The sequence below is a fragment of the Pseudorasbora parva genome, chromosome 12 (assembly GCF_024679245.1).
Source record: "Pseudorasbora parva isolate DD20220531a chromosome 12, ASM2467924v1, whole genome shotgun sequence".
NCBI classification, from domain to species: domain Eukaryota; kingdom Metazoa; phylum Chordata; class Actinopteri; order Cypriniformes; family Gobionidae; genus Pseudorasbora; species Pseudorasbora parva.
The window spans coordinates 2,577,501-2,592,269 of NC_090183.1; the positions used below are offsets into that span (position 1 = coordinate 2,577,501).

At 42.1% G+C, this 14,769-nt stretch overlaps 1 protein-coding gene across 1 annotated transcript in view; it reads right to left on the reverse strand.

Moving 5' to 3' along the window:
* snta1 (syntrophin, alpha 1) overlaps positions 1-14,769 on the reverse strand; it is a 53,202-nt gene that overhangs the window by 22,001 nt on the left and 16,432 nt on the right. The window contains exon 2 of the mRNA XM_067458750.1: positions 13,960-14,145. Within this exon, the coding sequence (XP_067314851.1) occupies positions 13,960-14,145 (186 nt within the window). The remainder of the gene's footprint in view (positions 1-13,959; positions 14,146-14,769) is intronic.

Consider the following 14,769-nt stretch of genomic DNA (forward strand, 5'->3'; position numbering starts at 1 on the left):
AATGAGCTCGTATTGGTGAGTTCAGACTTTGTGCTGTGAAGCACAGTTCGAGATCTTTTCTTAAAACACTCGAAAACCTCTTCAACATGAAATTCAAATGCACTTCATTAATATGTCCCAAAGTCAAGACCCATCCTGCGTGATTTTTCACATGTGGTTTCACTAAACTGTGGATTAGCTTTAAACTAAAGTCTCCAGTTAGTCTCACTGCTGTCGAGGAGAACGAGATGAAAGCGCAGGGGTGTGTGTTCTGTCGATTGGGAGCAGTCTGGTTTTGTAATGTCACTGGTTTTTGGTGTGGAAACATAGGAAAAAAAGAAAAGCAAAGGAAGGAAACAGGGAGGAGGTCATGATTTTTCTAATGAGTAACAGGCGGAAAAATACAGCTCATCTTTGGATGATTTGGTTTAACCCAAACCAAATGTCCGGATCAAGTCCAATGGCAGATTCATATGCTTTAGTACGAGAATGCAAACACTTCTAGATACACACGATCGATTTGTGCTTCGCTGCTTTAGAAATGCATAAGATATAGCACAACACAAGTACCTTAATGTTATAGTTAACATTATAAATGCAGAATAAAGTCGTTATTTCGATTTTTGTGCACAATAACTATTCTCGTGGCATTGTATCATTATTGTGCAGCCGCTGTAGTGAGATGGGCTGTGTGTCGATGTGTTTAGGGCCTTTATGGGTCTTGTGAGTGGGAATGGACTGAATGCCAATGGAGGCCTATCTGAAGCCTTTCTCAGCTTTACACTAAAATATCTTCATTTGTGTTCTGAAGATGAACGAAGGTCTGACGGGTGTCCAACGACATGAGGGAGAGGAATTAATGAAATCATTTTCATTTTTGGGTGAACCCTTTAAAAAAATGTAAATGTTTTAACACTGCTACCTTGTTGGACTGTTTAATTCGATGTGTTACTTGCGTTTTCTTTATGAAATGTCTGAGCAGTTTCTGAGTGAAAACTGTATATTTGATCACTGATAATTAATTTGTTTCTTTCTCCAAATGATAAGACAAGACAACATTTCACTGAAACATATTAAGTAAAAGCAATGAAATACAGCTCTGGAAAAAATGAAGATGTTAAATGGTCTCTTAAAGGGTTAGTTCACCCAAAAATGACATTGTTAAACCCACAAACACTTCAAGTGCACTGAAAAAAAACGCCATTTCTTTCTAATTATGTGTGTGTGTGAGGGAATCTTGTTTTCACAGCATGTATAATAGAGCTCTGGGAAAAATGCAAGGGTTAGTTCACCCAAAAATGAAATTGATGTCATTAACTCCTCTCCCTAATGTCGCTCCACACCCGTAAGACCTCCGTTCATCTTACACACAGTTTAAGATATTTTATATTTAGTCCGAGAGCGTATGCAAGTGTGTGCACACTAAACTGTCCATTCAAACGGTTATGAATCAGCGAATTGATTCATGATTCGGATCGCGTGTCAAACTGCTGAAATCACGTGACATTGGCGATCCGAATCATGAATCAATTCGCTGATTCATAACCGTTTGAATCTTTATTTGAGGATTGAACACAAACCCGGAAGAGAAGACAATGCTGAATAAAGTCGTAGTTTTTGTTATTTTTGGACCCAAATGTATTTCTGATGCTTCAAGAGACTCTAATTAACCCACTGATGTCTCATATGGACTACTGTGATGATGTTTTTATTCCCTTTCTGGACATGGACAGTATAGTGTGCATACACTTGCATACGCTCTCGGACTAAATATAAAATATCTTAAACTGTGTGTGAAGATGAACGGAGGTCTTACGGGTGTGGGACGACATTAGGGCGAGGAGTTAATGACATCAATTTCATTTTTGGGTGAACTAACCCTTTAATTTTTTCCAGAGCTGTATTATACATACTGTGGAAACAACTTTCCCTCAAACACACACACACACAAAATTAGAACGAAATGGCATTTTTTCAGTGCACTTGAAGTGTTTGTGGGTTTAACCGTTACAGACAGTGAAGGCAGAAGAAAAACAAGATCTAAATCTGTCTGTGCTGTCACTGCTCTATCTAAACGTGAACATTCCTGCCCTTTGGGACACAAAGCGAGCATCCTTTAAGAGACGAGATACAGATTTTTGGGTCTGGCCGGCTGTTTCCAGGTGCCGAGGCCTAGTTTGGGCGACATGGAAGCACGCAGTTAGTTTTGCTGCCTGACTGGACAAACACAAGAACATGGAGCCACTGCAAACACAACAGATCCCTGCAGCCCAGCTCCGGCTCTCCGGTTGCCGTGGGAGCGTCCGGAATCCGTCTGATTGGCTACGCTGTGCCTGGAATGTCACTCATCGCCTACACAAAAATGTTCCCGAAAAACACACAAAAAAACCACAGGACGAAACCGATGCAGGCCCAAAAAGTATGTGGGCACTTTTCAGCTGACACAAATATGTCTAACAGCCTTTATACTGTATATAATGCATTAAAGGTGTCATGAACTGGCTTTTAAAAAAAAGTATACTGTTGTGTGAGGTCAACTAATGACGTTCATGTGGTTTTTACATTCAAAAACATCATAACTAATAAGTAATAGGCTTTTTCCTACACTGGTTTTGAGGCTCTCTCCTGAACGCTGGGTTCTGATGGGCGTGTCACTGGAGACTTGGAAGTAACCGCCCACGGCTAGGATTGGACAAGATTTGCATATTTAATGAGCTTCAGCTCCACTTTCAGTTCACATGAGGGAGGGATTGATTTAAAAGAAGCAACTAGATTGATTCTCTGACAGGACTCTCAAAATGTCTTTACCAAACAAACACAATGATTTATCTCTCATCACCCATGATTGATTGGAATTTTATTTTTTTATTACTTGGCCCACCTGATCGGTGGATATAAGCACAAACCACACACACACACACACACACACGCTCTTCAAATATCAAGTCAAGAGAGTGAACAATGCAGATCAAGAACTGAATCTTATTTCACTATTTAAGATTCACCGGCCTGCCGACGGGCTTATGTTTTGGTAGCCCGTCTGGAAAACACACAGCTCTGGGACGTTGGGCTTTGCAAGTCTTGGCCCACACTGAGTCTGATCCCGAATCGCAATGAAGCAACAAATAAAGGATTCTCCAGCCTGTGCCAGCGTGCCGAGGTATGTTCTGTTAGACACGTACACATAATCAATACGATCTGTAACAATGCAATACTGTCACATATAAAAACATGTTTTACTCACATAAGTGTGCTGCACTATTCCTGTCAGATCCAATAGAGAAGCACAGCATTGTGTTTTTACAATTATCTTGCAATTTTCGGCATGTTTATTGCTGGTTTAGCTGCTCGAGTCGGTGGGCAGGGCTACAGAAGCAGGTGGGCGGGGCTACAGAATCGGGTGGGCGGGGCTACAGAAGTAGGCGTACACGTTTATCTGTAGAGGCAGAGTTTCCCCCTTCTATTACTTTATTGATTTTAGAGCCTCGTTTTCTGGGCCTGGTGTCTATAAAAGCTTTTCTTTGAGTCAGCTTTGCAACTTAAAATTGTTACTTTTGAAACAAGTTAACATTTAAAAAACGTTTCAGAAAAAAACTGTGTTTAAATAATGTGTTTGTGCTAACGTTGTGAGAACATTATTGAATACCAGATAACTTTGAACAAATGTTTCTGGAAAAACGTTTGTTCATAATTCATGAGACCTTTACCAGAACTGTTTCCTGTTTGCTGGCTTAAGTCATGCTTAAAAATATCTCAATCTCATTGCATTTTAAAATCAAGAGGATGAATGTAAGTGTGTGTGTTTCCATTTTTAAACTGTTTAATACAAGCAGCATGCGCTCAGATCTCTCAGTAGCTAACACAGGCTTTTCTTTTCATTAGCGTATCACTGAAATATCTGGAGACGGTCCAACAGAGAGAAACATTTTCTAGAGTGAATATCACACTTTCATCATCCCAGAAATACATCACGGCTTCTCATCCTGACTGGAAGCCATAAAAACAGCTGGAAGTGCTTATGATTTTAATTTAGTTAAGTGCAAATGTTCAATTTGGCCACAAGAATGAAGATCTGACCTGGAATGAAGCCATGCATTCGGTTTGCATCTCGAGAGAGAGAAACAGGGGTGGGGTATCTCGGCATTTGATATGTTATAGCAAACTACTCGTGCTATTTTTGCAGTATACTGTACACAGTTTGCGTCTATTATGCATGCACAGAATTCCTGGATGATCTACACTGGCCAACATGTGTAGAGCATGATCAGAGCATGTGTATCCCACAATGCAATCTGCTTAACTTGATGTTCCACTTGTTCCAAAAGTTACATTTTCACACTTTAAATTGCATTGAAATGCAAAATGTAATACAGCAATATGTCAATGTATAAGAGTTCATCATTGCATAACATGTTCTTCATCACATTCTATAATCAGTATGCTATAAAGCCTTGCATGCATTACTGTACAGTACACTACAAGTTAAAAGTTTTGGTAAGATTTGTTTTCTTTAAAGGGGTGGTTGATTATGATTTGACTTTTTTAACTTTAGTGAGTGTGTAATGTTGCTGTTTGAGCATAAACAACATCTGCAAAAATACAACGCTCAAAGTTCAAAGCAAAGAGAGATTACTTTTTAAGGACCTGAGCTGATAACATGAGCTTTTGAAGCCCCGCCCTCTTTCTGAAAGAGGGGCATGGAGCCGCAGCTCATTTGCATTTAAAGGGACACACACACAAAAACTGTTTTTTTGTTGTTGCTCACCCTCAAAAAGTGACAATTTTAACATGCTATAAAACATTATCTGTGGGTATTTTGAGCTAAAACTTATTTAAAACTTAAAAATGTATCCTCATTACTCCAGTCTTCAGTGTCACATGATCCAATCATTCCTATATGATTTGCTGCACAATAAATATATATGATTATTATCAATGTTGGAAACAGTTTCATATTTCTGTGGAAACTGATAAATAAATAAAAAATCAGGATTCTTTGATGAATAGAGAGTTCAAAAGCAATTATTTGAAATATAATCTTTTGTAATATTATAAACCATCACTTATGAGCAATTTAATGCGTCCTTGCTGAATAAATGTAAATCTTACTTTAATGAAATAATAACAACCATGGCAATAATACTTCTGGTATACTATGTTGGTTGATAATATTTAAGCTTTTAGATTTATGCTTGTTGAAAGCAATGTTCATATTCAAATATTTACCGAATATCAAGCTTTTAGTCATGTCAATCTTTACATCAATGCAAAACCATCATATATAAATCAACAGAACATGAATTAATTATGATTAATATAAAAACAATGGTGCGACCAGCTGAGTGACCAAACCCCCCATTCATTCAGAATGAACAGATATACCACTTTACTTAATGCAATATAATGTTCTCGTACGAAAAACACAACAATTGATACAGTGAAAACTATATTTACACAGTATATTAGATATTAAAAATTCTTTAATGCTGTGATTTTGTTGTGTCATGCAGCATTTTAACTTTCAGTGAGCAACTCCTCCGAACGTGTTGTGTCACGTCTGCTTTGGACACGCTGGTAACATAAGGAATCTGTTTACTTTTCACATTAAATCAGGCTGGAAGATTTTGCACAGAAAGAATTCTCTTCTGCTAGACCAGAACACACACTTACACACTTACATACACGCACGCACGCACGCGCACATACACACACACACGCACACACACACTGCCTCTAAACCTACCCATCACAGGAAAAATTCTGCATTTTTACTTTCTCAAAAAAACATGTCCTGTATGATTTATAAGCCTTTTGAAAAGTGGGGACCGCTGGCTGGTGATCTCAGGTTTTACTATCATTATGGGGAAATTTGGTCCCCACAATGTAATATAAACAAGTGCACACACACACACACACACACACACACAGAAACTCACAAACACACATGTTCTTCCATGAATGATGGATTTTATAGCCAATGAATTTGGAGCAGCTGACAAACCTTCATGTATAATTTGATTCAAATGTCACAGGAGAAAATCCACCCACTCTCAACAAGAATGAAAGAACAATAGAGAGAAAGACAGAAAGGTGCGAGACTCAGCGAAGGTCCAGACAAAATTAACACAGGGCGAGTAAAGCACAATCAGACCCCAAATTAAGTTAAACTTGGCATGAAACGGAAGTTGAGCTTGTCTTTAATTCTCTATTGCACCGTATATCTGAGTTTAACGCTTCTCAAACAAGAACAAATGTAGGGCGGGGCTTGATTCTGTCTGTGGGGAACTGATTGGACATTTGTGGTTTCCTATTGGCCGATCTAATGTGAGTGACAGGTTGCCCCGCCCTCTTTATCAGCGATGAGATGTCGCTGCAAAATGGAGGTGGAGTTGGTTCAATATTCCATAAGAAACATCTTTTTCTCCACATCCACAGTATTATCCACAATGAAATGAATGAAACAGAACTGAATGCCTCAGTGGTGAAGCAGATGTGAGTGGCAGAGGAGAAAGATGCAGAAGTGGAGCGAGAACCAAACACACTCAATTACAGGATCATAGAAAACTCACTAAGCAGAAGGGAGTAAATCCCTGAGATAGAACGACTGCAAGAGTCTGAGCTGCCCGTGTGTGTGTGTGAGTCTGTTTATGTGGTTTATGAGGACACAAATTTGTATAACTACATGGGTATTACACTGGTATTACACTATAAATGTGGTTTATGAGGACATATCAAATGTCCTCATAATTCAAATGGCCTTAAAAACATACTAAATGATGTTTTTTTGAGAAAGTAAAAATGCAGAATGTTTCCTGTGATGGGTAGGTTTAGGGGCAGGGGCAGTGTAAGGGGATAGAAAATACGGTTTGTACAGTATAAAAACCATTACGCCTATGGAGAGTCCCTGTAAACCACATAGACCAACATGTGTGTGTGTGTGTGTGTGTGTGTGTGTGTGTGTGTGTGTGTGTGTGTGTGTGTGTGTGTGTGTGTGTGTGTGTGTGTGTGTGTGTGTGTGTGTGTGTGTGTGTGTGTGTGTGTGTGTGTGTGTTGCGCCCAAGCATGGGAAAATCTGCAGTGGATGACAGGAATTTTCATGCTTGCAAACCCTCTTGTTCTGACTCTCTTAAACTGCCCTTCTGTCTCTAGCTCATGTCTCTCAAAGTTCACATGGCTATTTGGCCTGATAAAAAGGCTTTACATTGCCAAAGCATTAGTAACATTAAAGCGCCCATGTTATAATATTTTAAAGATTCCTTATTTTGGTCTCCTGCAATAGGTTTACATGCATCCATCCAAGGTCATAAAACTTTCATACACCGGTTCAATGCGACGCCAGGCGCAACAAAAGTGTTTTTTATAATTTCAGCCCAACGCCTTTATCATTTTCACGTCCAGCTAAACGTTGTTTAAATAGTAAATGCACTGGTGCATCTGTTCACCTCTGGTCTAAACCAGGTGTGTTCAGGAGTATTGTTGGAGCATTGCTATTGTGAGGAACTGAAAACCACTGACCAACACACACCTGCTCTAAAGTCAATAGCGCAGTATTTCTGTGTTATTTAAAGAGTGTGTTAGTAATATGTGCCTAAGGTGGTGCACAACGCACGCACACTCTGATTATTACACACACAGGGATGCGCAGCAGCACAAACACATGCCAAATATTATCTCTTTTTGGAGAAGCGTTCAGTCTTTCAAGTCACATGTGAATTCGCTCATGGTTCGAGGACAACTGGCTTTTAAAGGGAATGGGAGATGAGACTCTGATTGGTTTATTGCACATTATGCCCAAAACACACCAGAGACGACCCTTTTAGACCGTGTGCCTGGCACACCGACCGTTTTTGGACACTGCTCCATGCGCTTCAGACCATTTGCTCAGAATGTTAAAATAGCGATGCGGTTGCTCACCCCTCCCTTTCAGGTAGAGAAGCTATGGTGGCCCTCACAGGACAAAAGTGTTGTCGTCTGAGAGAGCAGAGAGTAGCTAGCACTCGAGCAGTTTGTCCCTTTAGGTCTACTGTAGAAACATGGCGCGGTGTGTGTGGATAGAAACGGCCCATTCTAATGTAATAAAAACATAACAGTTCATTATGAAAGGTCTTTATACTCCACTGAAAAATAGTTATGTATATTTTATTGCATTTCTGTGAATAGATCCTCAAAGATATTACACACTGCACATTGCAGATGTTATATTTTTATTACAACATTGCACATATTTTTTTTATTGTGATATATATTTCTTTTTTACTGCCTTATCCCTGTATGTCTGTATTTTTTTCTGCACTTGAAGCTCACGTCACCATGACAAATTCCTTGTGTGAGTAAACATACTTGGCATTAAAGCTAATTCTGAAATTGTCAAAACATGCATTTGACTCACTGAACGCCTATCTCATCATAATTACGAATTCTAAACTTGTATATGTTGGACCTTCCCAGAGGACCTGAAAGCAGCATTACGTGCAAACACCATTCACTCTTGCATCACTGGCTCTTAAGAGCCTTCTTAAAGGGGATAAAATGCTGATACGGCATTATGGGTATCTCTCTCTCTCTCACACACACACACACACACACACACACACACACACACACACACACACACACACACACGCTCATAAAAACTATGAAGCCCATCTTCCATTATGGTCTCCATCAAGCCTTTTAAAAAAGTGCATTAATGTAATTATCATTCACTGATATGCTTGTACTCAATTTTAGTTCCAAACACTTGTGTGCAATTACTGAGGTCTCATGGTTTCCCATTTGAACGCTTCATGTCAAAAAGGTTGCTGACCTCTGCAAGAAGAGAAAATGGAAACAGCATGCAAAAAAAAGGAAAGTTGCAAGTCATAATTTTGTCTATCCAACGCCTCATAAAAAGGCTTATACAGTTTGAATACTTACATCTAAGAGTTCACTCTCACTCTCAAATTATTTATTGAAATCACAAATGTTATTTTTTATATGTCATGGTCTGAAAAGTACAATGAATGTGAATATGGGTCTGTCAAGCTTGAAAATGACAAAAAGTACCATAAGTGATCTTTTAAGTGATTAATACGACTATATTGCAAGTCTATAAAAGTCATATTGATAGTATTGTGTAAGGTTGTGTGCAAAACTGTGATGATCACCGAGTCAGGAAATTAGTCTGATTTGTGAATGAATCATTCAAACCATCGCTGATGCTTCAAAAAGTTCATAAAGAGATCGTAAAACTAATCCATAATAATTAAGCGGGAACTCACTTAATTTTGGGTGGTCTTAACTACTACTAATACCTAACTACTGTCCCAAACTTTACCCTTAAACTGACCCTCACCACCACACCTGTCCCTAACTCTACCCTTAAACTGACCCACACCACCACACATGACCCTAACTCTACCCTTAAACTGACCCACACCACCACACCTGTCCCTAACTCTACCCTTAAACTGACCCACACCACCACACCTGACCCTAACTCTACCCTTAAACTGACCCACACCACCAAACCTGTCCCTAACTCTACCCTTAAACTGACCCACACCACCACACCTGACCCAAACAATTACCCTTAAACTGACCCTCACCACCACACCTGTCCCTAACTCTACCCTTAAACTGACCCACACCACCACACCTGACCCTAACTCTACCCTTAAACTGACCCACACCACCACACCTGTCCCTAACTCTACCCTTAAACTGACCCACACCACCACACCTGACCCTAACTCTACCCTTAAACTGACCCACACCACCACACCTGACCCTAACTCTACCCTTAAACTGACCCACACCACCACACCTGTCCCTAACTCTACCCTTAAACTGACCCACACCACCACACCTTTCCCTAACTCTACCCTTAAACTGACCCACACCACCACACCTGTCCCTAACTCTACCCTTAAACTGACCCACACCACCACACCTGACCCTAACTCTACCCTTAAACTGACCCACACCACCACACCTGTCTCTAACTCTACCCTTAAACTGACCCACACCACCACACCTGACCCTAACTCTACCCTTAAACTGACCCACACCACCACAGCTGACCATAACTCTACCCTTAAACTGACCCACACCACCACACCTGTCCCTAACTCTACCCTTAAACTGACCCACACCACCACAGCTGACCCTAACTCTACCCTTAAACTGACCCACACCACCACACCTGTCCCTATCTCTACCCTTAAACTGACCCACACCACCACACCTGACCCTAACTCTACCCTTAAACTGACCCACACCACCACACCTGTCCCTAACTCTACCCTTAAACTGACCCACACCACCACACCTGTCCCTAACTCTACCCTTAAACTGACCCACACCACCACACCTGTCCCTAACTCTACCCTTAAACTGACCCACACCACCACACCTGACCCTAACTCTACCCTTAAACTGACCCACACCACCACACCTGTCTCTAACTCTACCCTTAAACTGACCCACACCACCACACCTGACCCTAACTCTACCCTTAAACTGACCCACACCACCACACCTGACCCTAACTCTACCCTTAAACTGACCCACACCACCACACCTGTCCCTAACTCTACCCTTAAACTGACCCACACCACCACAGCTGACCCTAACTCTACCCTTAAACTGACCCACACCACCACACCTGTCCCTATCTCTACCCTTAAACTGACCCACACCACCACATCTGACCCTAACTCTACCCTTAAACTGACCCTCACCACCACACCTGTCCCCAACTCTACCCTTAAACTGACCCACACCACCACACCTGACCCTAACTCTACCCTTAAACTGACCCACACCACCACACCTGACCCTAACTCTACCCTTAAACTGACCCACACCACCACACCTGTCCCTAACTCTACCCTTAAACTGACCCACACCACCACACCTGTCCCTAACTCTACCCTTAAACTGACCCACACCACCACACCTGTCCCTAACTCTACCCTTAAACTGACCCACACCACCACACCTGACCCTAACTCTACCCTTAAACTGACCCACACCACCACACCTGTCCCTAACTCTACCCTTAAACTGACCCACACCATCACACCTGTCCCTAACTCTACCCTTAAACTGACCCACACCACCACACCTGACCCTAACTCTACCCTTAAACTGACCCACACCACCACACCTGTCCCTAACTCTACCCTTAAACTGACCCACACGACCACACCTGTCCCTAACTCTACCCTTAAACTGACCCACACCACCACACCTGACCCTAACTCTACCCTTAAACTGACCCACACCACCACACCTGTCCCTAACTCTACCCTTAAACTGACCCACACCACCACACCTGTCCCTAACTCTACCCTTAAACTGACCCACACCACCACACCTGACCTTAACTCTACCCTTAAACTGACCCACACCACCACACCTGTCCCTAACTCTACCCTTAAACTGACCCACACCATCACACCTGTCCCTAACTCTACCCTTAAACTGACCCACACCACCACACCTGACCCTAACTCTACCCTTAAACTGACCCACACCACCACACCTGTCCCTAACTCTACCCTTAAACTGACCCACACCACCACACCTGACCCTAACTCTACCCTTAAACTGACCCACACCACCACACCTGTCCCTAACTCTACCCTTAAACTGACCCACACCATCACACCTGTCCCTAACTCTACCCTTAAACTGACCCACACCACCACACCTGACCCTAACTCTACCCTTAAACTGACCCACACCACCACACCTGTCCCTAACTCTACCCTTAAACTGACCCACACCACCACACCTGTCCCTAACTCTACCCTTAAACTGACCCACACCACCATACCTGTCCCTAACTCTACCCTTAAACTGACCCACACCACCACACCTGACCCTAACTCTACCCTTAAACTGACCCACACCACCACACCTGTCTCTAACTCTACCCTTAAACTGACCCACACCACCACACCTGACCCTAACTCTACCCTTAAACTGACCCACACCACCACACCTGACCCTAACTCTACCCTTAAACTGACCCACACCACCACACCTGTCTCTAACTCTACCCTTAAACTGACACACACCACCACACCTGTCCCTAACTCTACCCTTAAACTGACCCACACCACCACACCTGTCCCTAACTCTACCCTTAAACTGACCCACACCACCACACCTGTCCCTAACTCTACCCTTAAACTGACCCACACCACCACACCTGACCCTAACTCTACCCTTAAACTGACCCACACCACCACACCTGTCCCTAACTCTACCCTTAAACTGACCCACACCATCACACCTGTCCCTAACTCTACCCTTAAACTGACCCACACCACCACACCTGTCCCTAACTCTACCCTTAAACTGACCCACACCACCACACCTGACCCTAACTCTACCCTTAAACTGACCCACACCACCACACCTGTCCCTAACTCTACCCTTAAACTGACACACACCACCACACCTGTCCCTAACTCTACCCTTAAACTGACCCACACCACCACACCTGTCCCTAACTCTACCCTTAAACTGACCCACACCACCACACCTGTCCCTAACTCTACCCTTAAACTGACCCACACCACCACAGCTGTCCCTAACTCTACCCTTAAACTGACCCACACCACCACACCTGTCCCTAACTCTACCCTTAAACTGACCCACACCACCACACCTGACCCTAACTCTACCCTTAAACTGACCCACACCACCACACCTGTCCCTAACTCTACCCTTAAATTGACCCACACCACCACACCTGACCCTAACTCTACCCTTAAACTGACCCACACCACCACACCTGACCCTAACTCTACCCTTAAACTGACCCACACCACCACACCTGTCCCTAACTCTACCCTTAAACTGACCCACACCACCACACCTGGCCCTAACTCTACCCTTAAACAGACCCACACCACCACACCTGACCCTAACTCTACCCTTAAACTGATCCACACCACCACACCTGACCCTAACTCTACCCTTAAACTGACCCACACCACCACACCTGTCCCTAACTCTACCCTTAAACTGACCCACACCACCACACCTGTCCCTAACTCTACCCTTAAACTGACACACACCACCACACCTGTCCCTAACTCTACCCTTAAACTGACCCACACCACCACACCTGTCTTTACCTGTATCCCACCTCAATATCAGCAAAAATGTTCTGAAACACAATATGAGCACAATAAGTACATTGTACTTATTTTTTGAAGTACACAGTAGTTAAGGTCACCTAATATAAAGTGGGACCTTGAAAGGTTTAGTCTAAATTTTCTAAAATGACATGATCACTTTATATGATAAACAGATTTAATTTAGGCTTTTTTCACATTTGAACATTGATCAACACACACACACATACGCAACATGTTTGAGCCAAGTGGAAACTTCCCCCAGTTTCTGTTGAAGCCAATACGGAAGTGACTTAAACTGCAGTTCATCGACTGGCCACCAGGGGCAGACTCCAGAAGGAGCAGAATCTCATTGAGCCTCATGTTAAAATGCTTTTACTTTACAGCAGAAAAAACCTGTTTACAGTCTGGTACAAATTGTGATTTTGGTCTATGCGGCTAATTTTTCACTTTATGACGACTGTGAGGGGGGTCTTTTTTAAAAATTCATTGGTTTAAATAATAATAAGCCTTAAAGTTTTGCATAATTAAAGGCGTGGTCACTTTGAGTGACAGGTTGATTGCTTTTTGTCTGCTGTCTGTTAGTCACAGACTCCGCCCACGTCCCGCTCTTTGCCCATTTTTAGTTATCGGGGAATGAAGCAAGGTGCTACTAAGATGGCAACTTTAGGCTTTAAAAAAGCTCTTCAGAGACCAAGGTCCATATTTTTTTACAGTCTATGGTTTGAGCTTGAGATTCATTCTCACATTTGAGCATCTGCAACAACACGGGGATGACTACATGATGACATGAATTTCACTTTTGGGAGAACTATTCCTTCAAGCCAAACAATCAGCTCTGTCTTACCTTCCAGAATGACCTCTTTGCCTGTTTTCTTCAGGGCCTGAACAGCCTCATCATGAGTGGCTTCTCTGAGGTCGCACCCATTCACGGACAAAATGGCATCGCCCACGTAAAGAGCCTCCGTCTGGTCCGCTGCCAGCCCTTTGAAGATCTTTGAGATCAGGATGGGCATCTTGTTCTCTTTACCACCTGTAAAGCAACATACATTTTTATTATTATTACTTTTATTTGAGCAGGGACAGTGCACAATAAAAACATTAACCCTGTTTATAGCAAGTAGAGATGCATAGCACCGGGTTTTAGAAAATTGCTATTTTCCACCCGTAGTCCATGGCAGTGTTGGGGGTAACGCATTACAAGTAACTTGAGTTACATAATCAGATTACTTTTCCAAGTAACTAGTGAAGTAACGCATTACTTTTAAAATTGACAACAAAATATCTGAGTTACTTTTTCACATTTCACTGACAGCTCTGTTCTCCCCATGTAAAAAAAAAAAAAATTGAGAGTAAGGTGTTGTGTGTGAACAGCAGTGTTGGGTAAGTTACTCTAAAAAAGTAATTAATTACTAGTTACTAATTACATCTTCAAAAGTGTAACTAGATTACTGTACAAATTACTCTCTCCAAAAAGTATTTAATTACTTATTACTAATTACTTTCTAAATCCTATATCAACATCGACTAGTTAAGCAATTCAAGGATAGATATGAAACGGCTCTTTTAATTCATTCAAATACAAAATATAAAACGACATCAATTATTCGTATTAACTGACCAAAGTTTTAGACGTGAGAAGGAAAGATAAAAAACA